This window comes from Ruditapes philippinarum, unplaced genomic scaffold, assembly GCF_026571515.1.
Source record: "Ruditapes philippinarum isolate M1 unplaced genomic scaffold, ASM2657151v2 ctg16718_1_1_1_1, whole genome shotgun sequence".
NCBI classification, from domain to species: domain Eukaryota; kingdom Metazoa; phylum Mollusca; class Bivalvia; order Venerida; family Veneridae; genus Ruditapes; species Ruditapes philippinarum.
The window spans coordinates 2,705-23,989 of NW_026865734.1; the positions used below are offsets into that span (position 1 = coordinate 2,705).

General features: G+C 32.7%; 1 protein-coding gene across 1 annotated transcript; it reads right to left on the reverse strand.

Moving 5' to 3' along the window:
* Nucleotides 1-570: 570 nt before the first annotated feature.
* On the reverse strand, nucleotides 571-14,686 carry LOC132730140 (PC-esterase domain-containing protein 1A-like). The gene is made up of 8 exons (XM_060715996.1): nucleotides 14,635-14,686; nucleotides 13,692-13,868; nucleotides 12,770-12,849; nucleotides 11,570-11,802; nucleotides 10,700-10,913; nucleotides 8,877-8,949; nucleotides 7,293-7,411; nucleotides 571-6,013 (listed from the first exon to the last, which is right to left on the reverse strand). Exons 2-8 carry the CDS (start codon nucleotides 13,765-13,767, stop codon nucleotides 5,465-5,467), a joined length of 1,344 nt encoding a protein of 447 aa, XP_060571979.1. The 5' UTR covers nucleotides 13,768-13,868; nucleotides 14,635-14,686; the 3' UTR covers nucleotides 571-5,464.
* Between the last annotated feature and the right edge of the window lie 6,599 nt (nucleotides 14,687-21,285).

Consider the following 21,285-nt stretch of genomic DNA (forward strand, 5'->3'; position numbering starts at 1 on the left):
ACATATCTTTGAAGTATGAAGTTGATCCCTGAAGAAATACATTTTATAAAGAAATAACAGTAAAAAATAGTATTTTTTAAGGAAAATTCTAAGTTCAAGGGGAGATAAATCTGAAAATATTGGTGCTAGAGTTATGAACCTTGTCACATAAGATGTGGTTGATGATAAGGAACATATATTTGAAGTTTGAAGTTGATACCTTAAGAAATGACAAAGTTATAGTGAAAAATATTTTACTGCACCAAAACTTTAATCTGAAATATGGACGCGGACGTGGACGCCGACGCCGGGGCGAGTAGGACAGCTCTCCATATACTTCGTATAGTCGAGCTAATAAAGACCGTTTAAAGTGAAATAAGAGTCTTTTTTCGTTAACGCGCCTATAGTATAACGCTAACATTTAGCGCGTCTTTACACTATGTTTGTATAACGCTTATGACGTCACGTCAAAATATATGCACGGCCGTGCAATACCATATTTACGGAGTCGCAAAATCGGCACAGGTGTGTGATAAATATAGATAATATGCCGCCCTGGGGGGGGGGGTGCATAAAAATTCATAACAAATATTTAACAATTCAACATTTTATTTTGAACATATGAACAAACTTATTACAACTAGAAATATAAACAAGGTGGGCCTATGACTCCAAGTCGCTCACCTGAGGACATGTAAACTAAAACAATGTCAAGTAAACTTTCAGAGTTAACAGGACTGTCTGACATGAAAGACTGATATTGTATTACAAATACAACAGAAAAGATAATGAAGATAGATTTTTTCTCTCTTTTCTTGTCTATGTAACATTAATGACCCCAAGAACGTGGCATATTTTAACCCCTAGTGCATTATATTTGAACAACTCACCTAAAAGATCACTACAGTATGCAGGCCCAATATTTTAATTCCAGCATTTTGTGTTCCAGAAAAGAAGTTTTTTACTAAATACATACAGGAAAAACCCTTGACACATTAGTGATGAGCAAATTTTGACCATAGAACAAATATTTGAAAATCTTGATAGAGGTCAACTAGACGATGTCTGATGCCCAAATACCAAATGACAATAATCTTGGTAGAGGTCTGCTAGACAATGTGTCATGCCAAATATCTAAGCTCTAGCCCCAGTGGTTTAGGAAAAGAAAAAATTTAAGTTTTCACTATATATACAGTATATAACCAATGTATGAGGAAAATTTCCACATGTCAAGCACCGAACCTTGTACTTTAAAACAGAAATGTTTTTGATTTTTTAAAATCTTAAAAACCTCTTCTTTGAGGCCTGGTGACCTTCTTATAAAACCCATCTGAACCATTTAAACAACTTTGATAGGGGACCAGCCAAATGTCATCACTTTGAAGTTTGGTCAAAATCCAGTTATTAGTTTCAGAGAAAAAGTTGTTTCAAGAAATTGTTGTCAACACATAGCAACAGACAGAGAGCAATTACAATAGCTCACAATGAGAGTTTAGCTCAAGTGATCTGGCAAAATATTAACTGAAAATATCATGTCTTTGTTGCCACACAGCAATATTATATGACACAACAAGAACAGTAATCAAGTAAACTTGCAAATTAAACTACAAAAAATAATGTCTAAAATACAGAATGGATCAAAATATTTACACCTCAAAATGTTTCATGTTAACATTTTATTATTACAAGTAATAATAACTCTATTATAAAAGACCTTAAACTAAAAAACTACCTTATATTATTAATTCTATGACCATAATCTTACTACGAGGCTTTGTTCATGGAACTGGAGATCTTGCATTTTTTACTTAACATCTTTCTCCATTATAACCCGATCCCATTTATTTTTTCAAATTGCTGCGCCCTTTAAATAATTCACATTGCTCTTTCTTGCTCCTTTGTTAATGAAACTGGGGGTCTTGCTACTTAACTTTGTTTACAGATCTGGGGTTCTTGCTATTTAACTTTGTTCACTGAACTGGGGTCCTTGCTACTTAACTTTGTTTATTCTTGCTACTTATCTTTGTTTATTCTTGCTTCTTAACTTTGTTTATTGAATTGGAGATCTTGCTACTTAACTTTGTTTATTAAAGTGGAGTTCTTGCTTAGTCATGTACTTAACTTTGTTTATTCTTGCTACTTAACTTTGTTTATTTAAGTGGAAATCTTAGTACTTAACATTGTTTATTAAACTGAGGATCTTGTAACAAAACTTATTTATTAAACTAGAGTTCCTACTAAGATCTACTTCAGTTCTATTCAAAATCATGCTATTTAAACTTGTGACTTTGTTCATGAAGCAAAAGATCTTTTCATATAAAATTGTGATTATATTTATTTTATATAAAATTGCTGCTATATTTATAAAACTGGGAATCTTGACATTTCAGTGGCCATACTGTTTAAACTTGTGACTTTGTTTATGAGACTAGGGATCTTAACTAATTTGAATTAGTGACTAATAAGTGGCATTGCTTTTATCAACAGCATCTATATATTAATGTCTTTTTGAACATTTTCAAGGTACAAAAATAAGTGTAAAAATGACATAATGACTACGTGTTTATATGTATCAAACTGTACAAAAATAACAAAAGTTGGACAATTTAACCAAATTCAACAATTTGACCTTGACAGTCAAGGTCATTTAAAGGTCAAGGTCAGTTAAACCTTTTAGAATGACTAGAATAATTTCAAAAATATCAACATAATTATACTGAATAGTCTCTAGTGTATTTTTTATGCATTTAATTTTTGGCCTTTATCAAAATAACAAAATAATATTAATCTCAATTTGGCAAATAAAATTTCAACAAAATCATGGAATAAAATCTAAATATGTTATATAAATTATTATCAATTTCTAATGTAAACAATTTGTGTTGTTTATTTAAGTGACATGCCTTGCTCAAGAGATGAATAACTAATTTTTACAAAAACATAAGCTATCATACGACATCCTGTTTAACTACATGTATTCTTATAAAACAAGAGCAAAGCAAAAATATTGTTGTAAGCTGAAAATGGTAAATGCTAGTGTCTTGGTCAGTAAGCTACAATCATTTTGAAAAAGAAACTTCAGAGGTTTCAAGGAAATAATTAATGATATAGTTATAACATGCATTTCTTAAAGAAGGAATTTTCTAATTTCATATAGAGAAATCCATGCTTGATTTAGGTGTTTTGATCAGAGACCTACAATATGATAACAATACATGTATGAAGTTCTTTCTGTGGTTATGTGATTAGAACTTGTATATAAAACTTTAACCTGACTGCAAAGTTTAAATTTTTCAAGGGCCATAACTCTAACTATACACAGCTTTGAGTTACACAAATTAATTCCCTTAGTATGTGTCAGTACTGAAATGCAAGTGAGAAGTTTGAATATTATCCATTAATAGAAGCTTGAGAAATAGCCCTAATACTTGCATGCATATTCAAAAAAATCAACTTAATCAACCATGGATTAGAACTGCTATTTTTCTAAAGTAAAGATAACTTTATTGTTTACAATGACAATTCTTGGTCCCTAAAAATTATTACCATAATTATACATACATGTATATGAATAGCACCAAAAATGGATAAAAAGGAAGAAAACTTAATACTTATTAATCAAAGGAAAGAATAGAACACAACAAATAACAGTATTAACATATTTACACAATTTATAAACCAGAGTACACAAATTTAGTTATATTCCCACTTTCTCAATGAAATAATTAGAACACGAAATGCTTAATATCTTCTAAAACCATTAACCTAAATGAACTGAAAGTGTTTTAACATTTGACACCAATGTAGAGTCAGGCCGATCACAACATCATTGCAATCTGACCAGGTTTTGTTGTATATCCTGTAGGCAGCTAAAATTTTGTATCTTTAATACTGAATTCTTGTTTCTTGTAATTTTTATATTTGTTTCCAAAGATGATTTTGGCTAACCTCAGGTGTTACGACTTGAAGCAACACTAGTTGTCAAAACCACCTCACCTGCTGGAGATGCACAAAACTCCAGTAATTTGAACTCATTTAGTTGTCTCTTACGATCAATTGCAAGGTTAAACAGTGGCTGCAATCCTGATGCCTCAATATGTAAAGTCAACCCCTCTGCCACAAGAGACTAAACTGTGAATAGGATATTCCAAATTCAAACCAAGGCAAATCCATTACAAAATTTCAGTAGCTTAAGTGTCTAATAAACTACACTTGTATGTGTAACCAAAATACAAATACCAATTATCATACCAGACAAATGAGAGTGAAGATATTTACTGCATATGAAATTGTAAGACATTCATTACTAAAAAAAAATCCACCAAATGATGCTATTTTACATCAGGTTTACTAAAACATCTTGACACATGATGACAATACTTTTTATCATCTCTATGTTTTAGGTATTCTATATTGCATTTTCTTTCACTGTTTAAAACATGTACCAAAACTTTATATTTCACCTTGTTTCAGACAGTGTGATAAGATTTATATCTCTCTGATACATCTTGGTATCACAGCAAAAAAACAAAAGACAAAATGCAATATCAAGAGGACATCTTTTACAATAAATGAAACATTTTAAGACAAAGGATCAAAGGTAAATCTCACTTTTGTCTGAAAATATAAAACAATAAAGGAAAAAACAAAACATTTGTATTTACAAATTTACAAGTAACCTAAATGAAAGCACATTCAACTACATGTAGTAACAATATTTTATATAAAGAAGAAAATCTGTGACAAAAAAAAGGTCCCAGAAGTTCAAGCCTTTTTGGCGTAGCCAAAACAATAGCTAAATAAAAACAAAAATCTTTTTTTTTAACCCCAGTGACCTTCACCCTATTGACTTTAAAACTCGATCAGAAAGTATAACTTTATCTTTGCAAAGTAACTACATACCAAAGTAACTGATAAAACTATGTGTAACCTTCAGTGAGTCTTATGAACAAACCAAATGGCAACATAAAATACTATCCTAATTTGTTCAAGAAGAGAGTACCCCCCAACATTCATTCCCATTTTAAATTATTAATTCTTATTACACAAAATAAATTTAGACTTATTGTGAATAATCTTACTAGAATCCTATATAGGATGGTAAAACACAAAGGCCTTATCAGAAAATGGAAATGAATTTGTTAGATTAATTACTGGAATTGAAATATTTGACGTTGAAAATCGAATGTCACAAACGGGTCCAGGTCATAATTCAAAATGTAAAGATGCTGTTGTCCATATTTATGTTGTTTCTAGGTATGAAAGCTTCAGCTTATAGAAAGAAAATGTTATGGCCATTTCTAATGTTGTCATATCACCTTCACTGAAGGGACAAACTCAATTAAACTTATTGTTTAGCTGTTAGATTGACTAGAATAAAAAATACACACTTTCATATCTCATTGGATTTTGGCTTACAGCTTCACTAAAATATACACCATACTTTATACATGTTCTAATACTATTTCCAAAATGGAAAAACACACTAATAAGCATGTGAGTATGGATTGACAGTTTCTTGTCCTCTTTTTGAAGATCTATATGGCAAGTTCCTCTCCCTCACTTGCTGGTTCCCAAAACCATGACCTCTAAGTCCCGGCTCATAATTCTCATTCCCATATGGTTGACTGAACATCTCCATACTATCTGGAATCCTCATCCCGGTCATATCTATACCTCTAAAGTTTGAGTTCCTAATCTGACTCCCAAAATCGCCAAAACTTTGTCTTTGTTGACTGAAATTGTCATTGGTCTGGAAGACGTTTGCATTCTGTTGACGCATATGTTCAAACTGTTGAGACAGTAAATTTGAGTTCATCAATTGTGGTATTTGGTCAGTCTGGTAACAGGACATTCTATTGTTCTGCATATTACCGAGTCCGTTGTTGACGACCATGTTGTTGATGTAGTTCCCCATGAACTGACCAGGTACAGCAGGCATGTTATCCGTGATCTGTCGCTGATTACCGAGTCCAAAATTGAAATTCGGACTGAAGCTATTTGGACGGTTGTCTGTCTTTTTCAATGGCTGCCTCTGTTAAAAAAAACAACATTTAAATGAACATTCAATCTAGTAAAATTATTCTTGCATACAAAATTCATAAATCAGACATGACATAATGATAATTGTTAAAAAGTGGTTATGTTCAGTATTCATTCTAAGCTTGCTATTAATAGACCAAAATGACATAAAAAATGTCCATGGACAAGCTTACTTTCTTGAGCAAGAAATTTACTCTACTTTGTTTAAGTTTACACAGCCAGCACAGGTGTAAATGCTGAGCAACAAATTTACTCAATATTGCTAATATCACTTCACATTGGTGTTGATGGGAAAGAATGGTATACCGTATAAGTACTTTTTTCTGCAGGAACTTTATTTCTGCGGTTCATAACGACACCGCAGATTTAAAAACCGCAGAGAATTAAGCCTTTCCGTTTGTGTATGTCGGAATACGTCAACTACCGGTATTGTATAATTACATTACAATGTACCGTTATCAGCTTTTGTAGATGGGAATTTTTCTTTATGTATTCGTCGTGAATAAAATATTAGAAAAAAATGTTACTTTGCTTGTTTTCTTTGTTTCAATAAATATCATATTTGTATGATTTTCGCTCATTCGTAGCTTGATTATTTTTAATAATAAAATAAAACTGTTGTAGTTTGACGGGTGCTATAAACATACCTTTTTGTATGTGTACAATATCTTGTGTCTATGTGCGATTTTACCATTGTTTATTATTCACACTTCATATTCATACACAATACAGTATTAAAATTGTTGTCATTGCACGAATTTTGTTTATTAACGTGCATATACCGATAAATGATGATAACGAGGAAACACATTATCAGTCGTCTGCATGTTTAACGGAAGTAACGTACATGTTACATCAACAAATCTTGAAATGGGGTCTGTTTGTGGTGGCTAATTTTGTAAAAATATCTTAATTAAAACGCAGAAATAAAAAGCATCAAATTAATAGCGAAAATGATGACACCGCAGAAATACGATACGCAGAAATTTAAAACCCCTTATTTTAACAAAAATCGCAGAATATTAAGCCCGCAGAAATAAGTACTTATACGGTATTTCCTTGACATCATACTGTGGCCTTAGAAAGACTTCTGATAGATTGAAGCAGCCAAATGAGCAGAGGTAAGATCAATTAAGCTGGCAAGTGTGCCGCCAGAATGAAGCTCAGAAATTATAAAAATGCATGAATTTTTACTTTTACACAGCTGAAAGTGATTGAATTTTCGTTTAAATGAGTAAAATGATAAGGCTGTACCATGATATTTCACTAACCTGAAGGAGCACTCTCTTGGCATGCCCCGGTGTTTTGACCCCCCATGCCTCGGCCATGTGTGTAAGAATGAGGTTTGTCATTCTCCTGTGAGCCGTCATATCCCAATGTACACCATCACCTTTAAACAAAAAACATATAATACAGTATCATCTGTGCTTCAAATTATCCACAACAGAATAGAAATTATAAGAAGATTAAAATATACCATTTTTACATATGAACAATGGTATTGAAAATTATACCCCTTTGCTCATTTTCTTGAAAATGGTTATCATTACATGTATGAATATTACACATAGTTTGGAGAGTATTTTACATTTTTGTGTGTGTGGAGACTTTAATATCACACCTAACAATTGAAATCATGTAGCATGTTTCCAGCTTTCAGGATAAGGGAAGATCTTGGATGCTCCCCTACATAAGCAAGAAATCTTTTGATAATCTAGCAAGGTAACTAATTGCCCCACATTTCATGCTTTAAAGCTACAGAAATGAGTGTGAAGTAATTCAAGTCTATTTTGTCTCACAGGACATTCTTTAGCAATTGAGAAGAAAAGCTTTTTTTTTGTCAAGGTCCCTGTGACCTTGACCGTTGACCCACTCCATGCCAAATATGAAGACTGTGGGTCAAAGGAATCTTAAGTTATTGGGCGGACAAGCTTTTTGAAGTCAAGGCCCCTGTGACCTTGACCTGGTGACCTCAAAAACAATAGGGGTCATCTACTAATCATGACTAGTCTCCATGCCAAATATGAAGACTGTGGGTCAAAGGAATCTTAAGTTATAGGGCGGACAAGCTTTTTGAAGTCAAGGCCCCGGTGATCTTGACCTTTGACCTGGTGACCTCAAAGCCAATAGGGGTCATCTACTAATCATGACTAACCTCAATGCCAAATATGAAGACTATGGGTCAAAGGAATCTTAAGTTATTGGGCGGACAAGCTTTTTGAAGTCAAGGCCCCTGTGACCTTGACCTTTGACCTCAAAATCAATAGGGGTCATCTACTTATCATGACTAGCCACCATGCCAAATATGAAGACTGTGGGTCAAAGGAATCTTAAGTTATTGGGCAGACAACCTTTTTGAAGTCAAGGCCCCTGTGACCTTGACCTTTGACCTGGTGATCTCAAAATCAATAGGGGTCATCTACTAATCATGATTAATCTCCATGCCAAATATGAAGACTGTGGGTCAAAGGAATCTTAAGTTATTGGGCGGACCAGCTTTTTGAAGTCAAGGCCCCTGTGACCTTGACCTTTGACCTAGTGACCTCAAAATCAATAGGGGTCATCTACTAATCATGACTAACCTCCATGCCAAATATGAAGACTAAGGGTCAAAGGAATCTTAAGTTATTGGGCGGACAAGAAAAAACCGACGGACGGACGGACAGCCGGACGGACGGACGGACAAGCTGATTCCAGTATACCCCCCTTACAACTTTGTTGTGCGGGGGTATAATGAAGATCTAAACTTACCTACCCTCCTTTGTAATTGATGCCTCAGATAGTAATGAAGATCTAAACTTACCTGCCCTCCTTTGTAACTGATGCCTCAGATAGTAATAAAGATCTAAACTTACCTGCCCTCCTTTGTAACTGATGCCTCAGATAGTAATGAAGATCTAATGTATCAAACCCATATTCTACTGCAAGCTGCAAAGAGATATTTTTGTTTAAAAGGAACTCCACTGAGGCCCAAAATATAAAGTTGAATTTCTTACATTGATTAGCAAGGGTAGTTAAAACAGAAAAAGTATGCAGATAATTATGAAATATACTAAGGCATAAACTGAGTCTTAATTTCAACTATTCTTGTGCAAAGCGTTGCAATGATTTTCAATTTGAGGTCATTTTTCAAATTTAAATAATTATTCAGGAATAACAGAGAGAGCAAAATGATCTGAATTTTGCACACATGTTATTGGTCTACACATACATCAAATGGAACTTAAATGTCGACAAACTATCACAGTTCTGTCATGTCAAAAAAAATCTCCTCAGTGCAGTCCCTTTAAATAAATATTTTTAAAGAGCACAGTTTTATTGACTGTCTACAAGAATTTCATTTATACCTCGCAATATTTCTAATATAGAGAATAATAGGTTGGTGCCATGGATGGAGAAAGTTTATCTGGCGAGGCGGAGGAATTTATTGGGTGAGCTGAAGGCGAACCCAATAAATTCCGGAGCAGAGCCAGATAACTTTCTCCATCCACGGCACCAATCTATTATTCTATTTATCCTGTCACCGTTTTTTTTTAAAGAATTTTATTAGACAAACTACCTTTAATCACAAGTTATCGGAAATGTTTCTATATAAACAAAGAAGGCCTGAAGCGTGCATTATTCTACAACAATGCACTAGCCGTTCTTATTATCTCCCTGTGTATTTTCACATTGAGGGCGCCATTTTGTTTGAAAAACGTGATAAATAAAAACAATTTTTTTGTCGAATTTTGTTGTGAAAACTATCTAGAATGAAAGAAAATGGTCTAACTAAGAAAATGAATTCGAACACCAATATCTTTTATTCAGTCGTTAACGCTGTACAGACGTTTAAAGTATTGTTTACGTGACGTCACAATGTAGCGCCAAACAGCACGTGCAAAACAGTCAAATCAAGTACGCTATTTTAATGTCGCAAACGAGTTAAGTTTTACATTTATTTCACTTTTATTAATTTTTATTTCGCTTGAAAAATTATAGAGTGAAATAAAATAAAAAAACAAAGTTTTATCAACGTTTCCAAAATTCGTTATTCTACACACAGAAGATTTAACGACAGTTTTTATATTTTTCTTGAAAAGTAGTCCGGCAAACATGCATACCACGTGATCAAGTGCCGTAGATCAGTAAAAATATACGGCACCTTGTTATCGGGCCGAAATTGATACAAGTGACAGGATAAAAAAATTAATTTATCTACAGTGCAACCTCTACAAAGTGGCCATCAGTAGAGCATTTAACAAGTGTTTCAATTATTTCAAAAGTAGAGGTTTTACTGTACCTTACTTCAATCATTGACAAAAACTGCCATCATTTTATTTTGGGCATCAGTAGAAACAAAGTTTGTCTGCAGAAACATTTATTTAAAATACAATTTGCCATTCATGAGCAAATAACTGCCAATGATAAAAAGTAAAGTCTTTAAAACATTAACCTGTAGAAACAGCTGTTAAGATCTGATTTAGTTGGTGGAAGAATTTTTGTTTTATTGTCAAGTTTAAACTTTTGTTACAACAGAGAGACTAAAAACAATACTCCCTAAAAGTCTAAGACATTGTTCTAACAAAATGAAAGCATGAAAATTACTACCAAAAGCATTAATCTATTTTTTATTCATGTTACTCAACAAAGGCTTTCACATTTATTTCTTAAAAGATGAGAAAATAATCATGCCTACCTTATGAACATAGAAGTTTGCCTCTAGAATATCCAGTCTCAAGCTGACGTTAAGATGCTCCACCTCAGGGATCAGAACTCCGCCCCTTGCTTTCTTTGATATGGGGAGTGTCATGTTCCACATAACAAGGCATGTTTTAGGCAGCTCCTCACTAAATCTCTTAAACAATGTGTCAAGATTTTTCTTGTACTGCTCCACTGATGATGGACCATACCTGAATATTATTGTTGTATTTTAAGGCAACCTCGATACATACAGAAAATATGCCTTTTCCCTGAGTGTCATCAAGGGTCAGATTACCAGACCCATTCCACATTGGCAAATATGCTTATTTTTTCCCAATCTTTAAAAAAATCCCAATTGAACTGAAATTCTTGTTAACAGAACTGACAAATTTGCTGGAGTCATTTCAGTATGGTATCAGCGAGATGTTTCCAAACATTTCATTGTCAAATTTTAATGTATATTTCATGCTTTGAATGCTATTTACATCGGTAGATCTAATGGAATAAATAGTTTTGCAAAATTAAAAATACTATGTCGAAAGAGAAGCATGAAGGTTTCAAAAGGTAGTACCGTACCAAATATTTTTCTCACTTTAGCAATTTTGCAATGCAAAATTTCCCAAACTGGGCAAGGTACTTTTTCCCAAAATGGCTAGGAAAAGGCCTGAATAATACACTGGCTTATTTATAACACTTTAAGAACAAACCAGTAACAGGTGTCATATCAATTAAAAAACCTTAAAACTTAACCAATGTTGATTGCTTGTTTATTAATATTGTATAGTACATGTACATAAATACTGTGATCGATGAGGATGATGCATAATAGTCGAGCTAAAAATACAAAACTTAAACATATACAAACCTACTGATATCCCACAAACAGGAATTTGCGATCACCACATCCGGTAAAGGCTCCTTTGACAAGTCGCTCAGTATGGACTCTATATACGAGTTGTAGCAACGTGTAACAAAATAGAACCGGATCAAATGATAATCTGTCTGGTACTGTCGAACTTCCCGGTACTTGACACCATTTGTCATCTCACCATACTGTCCACCTTCAATCAACTTATCACCAGAAAATGTAAACTCACCCTGTAAAAAAACCCCATCAAATCTTGTTTTATCATACAGTCTAAACTGAATGCAGACAACATAATACATGTATAAATGACACAGCATAAGGTCATCAAAAATTTTTCATATCCATCCCAATTTATACACATGTTACTTGTTTAAAAGACCACCACACAACTAAAGGTAACATTTTTTTTCTTGTCAAATATCAAATACTTAAGGAAATAATTCAAGAATCTTTCACTTTGCCAAACTGAAATTAAATGAAACAAATTTGTATGTTATGAATAATTATTTATAATTAGTTTTTCTTAAAACCACTAAAAATCATATACATGAATACAATATTTGATCTTTCTTTTTGATTTTTATAATCTCCAATTTTCCTTCGAGATACAAACCCACAGTTGTGTGGGAATTGGCAACCTTATCCACTCAGCCCCTGAAACTGCAACTTGAAAGACCAACATACTGAGAATTCACTAAGTTTTGTGGACATGAAATTTCGTGGTTTTATCAGTTATCACGAACAACATTTTCGTAGGTACTTAAATTTGTTGACTGTTTATTTTTCCAGAAGGTAAAATGTAAATATTGTGATGCAAAATAATCTTACAGTAGATGAAATGAAGTTTTGTTGGATCCTCAATTCCTGGATTGACCTATTCCTTAAAATTAGTGCCCCATGAAAAATATTGATTTTGCAGTTTCATAAAGAATGGAAGCTCTTAGGCATGTATTTTATGCAGTATCTATTCTAGGATTTGAAAAACAGGGGGGATTTTAATCGAAAAGTGAGAATTTATTACATTTGTTGATTTTTTTTCCTTCTTTCTCTATGTAAAATTTTCCCCCTGCCTCTGATAAAATAGGGGGGAATTCTCAAAAATAGGGGTGAATTCCCCCATCCCCCTCCTAGAATAAACACTGTTTATGTACTTTCAATGTAGGAAGATAAAAAAAAACGACAATATAATCCATATACCTTAGCTCTAAGATCTTTGTCCGTCAGGTACTTATTCCTCTGGAGCAATAAAACCAAGTCTTTATAAACGCCCCTCTGAACTGTTAACAAGGATACAAGATAAACTATTTAGTTTATAAGAATTTATTTTAGTTTGATTGTTTTGGAAGCTATAAGCTAATTGAAACAGACTCGAATCCGTTCCTGGAACCAACCAGTACTAAGCAAAGTTTCTTGCTCAAGGAAACAACGGCTTACCCCTAATGGGGTTTGAACCTACACGGTCAGCAATCCTTAGATCACTATTCCGTAGTGTTAACCACTTGATCATGCTGCCACTCAAAGATAAACTATTTCTTTCAGGACATTTAATCAACAATCAGAAGTAAACAGTGTTTTTTTTCACCTTACATCGTTTGATAGTTTTCCAAAAATTGGAGTCCATAAAAATCCCAATTTAAACAGCTAGTTCTAAATTCTCATTGACAGAACTTCTGAAAAAAGGCATATACCAATATAATTGACATTGATTTGAACCCTTCAATAACTTGCTTATCTATAGTGGATTTGACCTGCTTTGAATTTGGAAGTGTCCATTTGAAAATTTAGGGATTTCAATATTAAAATATACCAGACTCAGGGTTGTCATTAGGAAGCAGCTGTAGACCAAAATGACTGTTTCGTGTCATCAAATGTATTTTGGTCCACCTCAAAACTTAGAAAACACTCTTATTGTATGTGATAAAGCCAAAATGACCACCTCACATTAAAAACAAACAGTCTAAAAACATTTTTAATGACAATCTTGGGCCAGCATGTGCCTGGCCTAGTGGCTCTTTATATACTGGCTGAAATTTGGCTTATCACTTTTGTTAACAGCAGGTAAAGGGTTTAAATATGAAGAATTTTATTTGGCAGTTGCTTTCATAATTACTATACTTACTAGAATCTCCAATAATAACAATGAATCTGTTGTCCAGAAGGGAAAGCACATCTTCTTGCAAAAATATCTCTGACATTGTTACTTAATTAAGTAAAACTATGCGGATTCCTCCATCTATGATCTTGATTTCATTTAGTTAGTGTCTAGTCATAGCTTTTACAACCATCTATCATTAAACTGAAATGGAAAAGAATTAAATTGAAATTACAGCTAAATACATTGTAGTCATCATTTTTATTTGTTTTGAACTAAAATTACAAATTGAAGGGAACTTTAAATTTGGTAGAGGTTATTAAAAGTCATAATCAACTGTAAATTTCTCATAGAATTCTGTGTACAAAACGCTTTGAACACTACTGTAGTAAAGTGATATTGTATGTTAGTGGGCTCTCCCTGTTATTTATCTGCTGTAAAAAACAGTTTACCTCAGGTTTAAAAATAAATTCCACACTAACAGCTGTTTTTTTTTTTCAATTTAGCAATAATGTGCAATATTGGCAACTATTTCTACTTTCATTTTCTTTTTACTAATTTACTGATTATCCAGATTTAATTCAGATATCGTGTAACTAAATATCTGTTTTGGCAGTTTAAACAGTTAAACTTATCAATATTTTAACTGCTGTTTAATAATCAACTGATAAACTTTGATAAACTATGATAAATCGACAACGAAATAATTTTCATCATTGCTAAAAATATATCTTCAAATATCCGAAAATCATGTGTATCATATATATCTATATACGTCGAAACAGAAAAACTTTAGGTACATTTTAATTTGAGTACGAACATGACGAAGTTTAACGCATAAATTTGTGGCTAAAACATGAAAATATTATAGTGCAAATTATTTCATAACTTGTTGAAACAAAAACACCTAATCTTTTGTGTAAAAAAGGAAGCATTGTAACAGGAAGCAAAGGAAAAATGCAAAAACTACCTGAAGATCGCATTTCACAAAATAATTCGAAAACCCTTTTCGCCGTTTAATTACTTCCGGTCTACTGTACTGTACAGCGCAGGTAACCAGTCTCGTTAGCACGCGCCTAAATTTCAAATTAGTCAGAATGACAATTTGTTTTCAATATTTACTGTGCTTTATATTTCAATATGTACTAAACAGAGTCACCGAGTCCAATCGTTCACTATGTTTCCCAGGCGGAGAACGCATGAAGAGATCAATTTTACAGGTGGAAAACCAGGCGCGTAGCTGCCTATACGCGAGTACGCAGCTGAATCCACATTATTTTGACAAAAAAAATTTTTTTTAGTAAAAAAAATGTGGTTTGAAATTCAGCCGCGTTCGCCAGATCTGATAATTACCACACTGAATACTTTATAAATCATATAGCCTAAATCGTACACCATACCGTAGTATTTTTTTGAAAAGTTGTCGGCCTTAAATTAATTGCAGCTCTTCAAAGTCGGAAGTTTGCACGCGCCGTATTTTCGAAATGTAAACAAATGTTTACATCGAGTTCTTAAAGAAGTCATCAGCAGAATCAGCGATAGAAAAGAGGTAATTTATATAACTAAAATGTTACTATGTATGCCTAGTGTTTATTTGTTTCGGTCTGTTTGTTGAGTAATGACATGTTTGACCATGTCTGTGAACCGATTCTAGCGAGACTGACAAAATTTTGAACTAACCAACCTGAATCAGTGAATTCATGATGCAAATGTGAAAAATTCTGGTGCATTTGTCGTATTACTCTGCATTTTTGAAATAGTTCCTTCTTGGTAGATAAGTTATATTGATACATGGAATTTTTATGAAAAAAACATTTCTGGTAAACACAACGCTCGTCATTGATATTATCATTAACGAGTTTGCGGCCAGCAAAGGCCGCAAGTTAGACTTGCTGTGAAATGTAGACTAGTTGAAATAAACAAAAGTAAAGCTATTCATCTCCATTTTTATGCTAAAATAAATGGATTTTCGTTGGTCAAGAAAGCTCTCCGGAGGCCCCAAAATGCACCTAATTGCACCATTTATTTCAAAATTTTCAGGGGGGCATGCCCCCTGACCCCCTAGATTATTTTGAATCCACATTCTTTATAGGCTAGCTACGCGCCTGAAAACCGATACTGTGGTAAGAAAATTGTCTTCAATTTCTTTGAAAATGCATATTTCACAAAACTTTATAGCCTATTCTGATCTCGTATGATTACTTTATCCGACAGTCATCTCAAACTCGCCAAATCTTTGTTAACTTATTAGATCATTATCGACAACTGCGCAAGAAAAGTCACAAAATTGGTAAAATCGCATTTTGATAGCCAATAACTTGACATCCAAGCAGACTTCTAAACATTTGTATCGCTCTAAAGGTTCTTTATTAACATATCCTCATCCACCAAAAGCCTGTTCTATTTCTATTCCGTATTTTTGGAGTATAATATCGTTTAAGCGAATTTTCAAATTGAACGCATGAGCCGAGGTTAGATCTAAATGCAAAACGTATATGCCAAATGAATAATTTTTGAAAACTGTGACAAGATATGCCAACAATAAAAATGTTTTTGAGGAACAAAAATGATAGCACTTTTGAGGCATCACGGGCCTTTAAGAAACTTTTAGTTTTCTGTTATCATCAGAGTAAAAGTAAATATAATTATCCTGATAATGTTGATAATGATTATGGTGGTTATGATGAACAATGGAAATTCTCAGAATATTTATCTGTTTCAGCTGGAAGTTTACAGGTGGGTCAATGTTTTTAATTGGGATCGGTATGCTAGTGGTAAGTTATAGATGTCTTTTGTGTACACGATATACATGGGTTTTCTTTGATATAGCATATTCATTGGCTGCAATTTTCCGACAATATTTTATACGAATTGGAAATGAGAGTCCGTATGCGCTGTTCTTATATGATAATATAATGCACAGATGTGTTTGGAATTGAGATGTGTGAAGTTGGCGGCCTAGCGGCCTGGCGGCCTGGCGGCGTGAAGTTGGCGGCCTAGCGGCCTGGCGGCGTGAAGTTGGCGGCCCAGCGGCCTAGCGGCGTGAAGTTGGCGGCCCAGCGGCCCAGCGGCCTAGCGGCGTGAAGTTGGCGGCCCAGCGGCCTGGCGGCCAAAAATTTTAATGTTGTAAAAATGTTTTTTTAACAATAGAACGGCATTTAATGAAGTTTTAAAGATAATTATTGTTATTTAAACGATATATCTAAAGACAAAATCACTTTCAGAGATTTTTTTAATTTTGTCATTTTTGTGAAGTTGGAGGCCCAGCGGCCTGGCGGCCTAGCAGCCAAAAATTTTAATGTTGTAAAAATGTTTTTTTAACAATAAAACGGCATTTAATGAAGTTTTAAAGATAATTATTGTTATTTAAACGATATATCTAAAGAAAAAATCACTTTCAGAGATTTTTTTAAGTTTGTCATTTTTGTGAAGTTGGCGGCCCAGCGGCCTGGCGGCCTAGCAGCCAAAAATTTTAATGTTGTAAAATGTTTTTTTTAACAATAAAACGGCATTTAATGAAGTTTTAAAGATAATTATTGTTATTTAAACGATATATCTAAAGAAAAATCACTTTCAGAGATTTTTTTAAGTTTGTCATTTTTGTGAAGTTGGCGGCCCAGCGGCCTGGCGGCCTAGCAGCCAAAAATTTTAATGTTGTAAAAATGTTTTTTAACAATAAAACGGCATTTAATGAAGTTTTAAAGATAATTATTGTTATTTAAACGATATATCTAAAGAAAAAATCACTTTCAGAGATTTTTTTAAGTTTGTCATTTTTGTGAAGTTGGCGGCCCAGCGGCCTGGCGGCCTAGCAGCCAAAAATTTTAATGTTGTAAAAATGTTTTTTTAACAATAAAACGGCATTTAATGAAGTTTTAAAGATAATTATTGTTATTTAAACGATATATCTAAAGAAAAAATCACTTTCAGAGATTTTTTTAAGTTTGTCATTTTTGTGAAGTTGGCGGCCTAGCGGCCTGGCGGCCTAGCAGCCAAAAATTTTAATGTTGTAAAAATGTTTTTTTAACAATAAAACGGCATTTAATGAAGTTTTAAAGATAATTATTGTTATTTAAACGATATATCTAAAGAAAAAATCACTTTCAGAGATTTTTTTAATTTTGTCATTTTTGTGAAGTTGGCGGCCCAGCGGCCTGGCGGCCTAGCAGCCAAAAATTTTAATTGTTGTAAAAATGTTTTTTTAACAATAAAACGGCATTTAATGAAGTTTTAAAGATAATTATTGTTATTTAAACGATATATATAAAGAAAAAATCACTTTCAGAGATTTTTTTAAGTTTGTCATTTTGTGAAGTTGGCGGCCCAGCGGCCTGGCGGCCTAGCAGCCAAAAATTTTAATGTTGTAAAAATGTTTTTTTTAACAATAAAACGGCATTTAATGAAGTTTTAAAGATAATTATTGTTATTTAAACGATATATCTAAAGAAAAAAATGAATGGAACCAAAGTAGCAATATATGAGTTGGTTATACAAATTATTCAATATATGGAACCAAAGTAGCAATGTATGAAACCAGGTGTCCTTCTATGAAACCAAATTATCAATATATTAAATCATTTTTACAATATATGAAACCATTTTATCAATGTATGGAACCAAAGTAGCAATATATGAGTTGGTTATTACAATATATGATTCCAATAATTCAATATGTGGAACCAAAGTAACAACGTATGGAACAAGGTGTTCTTATATGAAACCAAATTATCAATATATTTATTCATTTTTACAATATATGAAACCATTTTATCAATGTATGGAACCAAAGTATCAATATATGAGTTGGTTATTACAATATATGATACAAATTATTCAATATATGGAACAAAGTAACAATATATGTAACGAGGTGTCCTTATATGAAACCGAATTAATCACATATTAATTCATTTTTTACAATATATGAAACCATTTTATCAATGTTTGGAGCCGAAGTATCATATATATAAGTTGATTGTCACATTATATGATACCAGATATTCCAGATATGCCCTTATATGAAACCGAATTATCATTATATTAAGTCATTTTTACAACATATGGAACCATTTTATTAATGTATCGAACCAAAGTAGCAGCTAGTATATAAGTTGATGTTACATTCTATGATAGCAATTGTCATTATATGGAACCAAAATAGCCTATTTTCAAGTCAACAAGTCAAAGACCGAGGTCACTGGGTTCTGTTATTACAATGCATAAAACTTTTTCATGAAATCAATTATTATTTGACAAGTTATTTTTTAACTTTGTCAGTAGATTAACCTTGATGTGTCCTTCTGGCACTGCCTATTTTTGATCAAAGGTAAAGGTCGAAGATGTAACTTATTTTTAAATATGTTTTTGTTTAATGGTCTGTACGACTCAATAGCTTAAATTATGACATACAACTCCTACATATATAACGATAAGTTTTGCCTGCCCAGCCCATTTTAAAGTGAATGTGACGTTAATTTCAAAATATTTCCTTATAGTATGCAGTCAGTATGCAGTCAGTGAAGCACGATGTTCTTTAAACAAGGACTGTAATACGGTGCAAAGGATAGAATAACAGCCTGTAAAAAAGTCCCGTCAGTATAATGACATTTTGGTTCAATATATTGCTACTTTGGTATCATATATTGAAGAACTGGTATCATATAATGTGAAAATCAACTTTTATACTTGCTACTTCGGTTACATATATTGAATAAACTGGTTTCATATATTGTAAAATTGATTTAATATATTGATTAATTCGGTTTTCATATAATAGCATTCTGGTTCGATACATGACTTACTTGGATCCATATATTGAAGATTCTGGTATCAATATAAAATTACTACTTAAATGGTAAACATAATGTTTGAAATATTCATTAAAAGATGTACCAGTATATGTATGATTACATGTATTACTAGTAATATCGACTTATAACAAATAAACCGGTTATTATATGAAACTACCGATTCCCTCATTGATGCCTCAATGTTGTTGTTTTTTTGGACACGGGGTTGATATGCACTTGTGGTACAGTTAGACATCATGCATAAATGTAACAATATAATTAGAAGTTAAGTATGTTGATATATATTGATCCATATATTCAAGGTTATAAATATTTCGTACATCGTTGTGCGGTTAAAATAGTTGATTTTTAAAATGCTAAATTTTAATTAATTAATTAATCACTTGATGATGTAGCAGTTTGCTTAAAACGAGGGGAACAAGAAACAAATAACAAAAAAAAAAATAGAAAAAGAAATTGGGAAGAACAAAATATTTTCAACGATCAACATAAAGACAGACAAGAAGAAAAAAAAAAAAAAAAAAAAAAAAATACACATCAATCACTATGTCCATGTATGAGCTGTCGGTTTCGAACCTGTGAGTGCATTTCATAAGAGTAGTTACAGTGACCGGCTGATTTACCAATTTAACCCTACGATGGTAACAATTTTTATTAGAAATTATACTAGTACTATAGTCGTTTGACTACTTTCAATCTCCGATAATATGCAGACTTACCCCTTTAATGGGACTTTTCCCAGTACACCGTTAGAACCAAATTATCATCTTTCGGGATAATAGGGTAAAATCAGCTTTTTTGAAGAAGAGAAATATAATACAATGATAAGAAGTACGCATTTAAAAAACTTTATGGCAAATTTGGTAAAGTGTTGTTGGTATACGATACGCCACGAGTTTCGAGCCTAAGAGAATTGGGTCTTAACATTTTTTCTTTCCCTTATTTTATTCAATTTTATGAATATATGAAAATGAATTGGGATTATCAAGGTAGTTTTGTTACAATTATCTAATAATTTTAATACACAGATTATAATATTTTTTATCTTGTGTACATTGATAAACAAAGAAAAAGTGAAATGAGAAGTAAATAAAAAAAAATAACACAACACAATAAAAATATTCTTCATACAGAAATAATTTTTGCGAATCGAACATGCCTTGCATTGATATTCAAATAGAAATTTAACTAACAGTCTTACCTACTGCGTTAAGTTGACAGTTGGCAAATTAGTAGTTTTTTTTATTTATATAGTTGAAGAGATGATAAATACAATATGATATCTGTTTACACACCGTTATAGTAGACTTGACCATTATGTTACTAAATAATTATCGATTAAAAAAATGTTGTTTTTGAAAATTTTCGTAATATTTGCTGGAAATCACTGACCAGCGAATTGCGTAGCTCATACCACAAACGTTATCACAGATATATATCTGACTTATATTAAATTTTGCCATATTTTCAGACTATTTGTTGCCAATAGCAACCAGAATTTTCAACATAGGAAAGAAAAGAAAAAAAAACGTGCATAATCTCCATACTGCCATCTATCCATATATCAAGTTTTCATAAAAATATTTTCAGTACTTTTTTGCGTTATCCGCGGATAGTTTTGGTGGGAAGGTACAAGTTTCAAGAAACATATTAAGAACAGAAAAGGCCATATATCGGAAGATGATATAGTGGGGTTATTTAAAAATATTTCGGGGAAAATCAGCTTACGGACTGGTTGGTCTGCTGAGGTCCATATACCTTCCCGAAGTCTGACCAACTAGTCCTAAACTTGGCTATTTTCCATAAGAAGG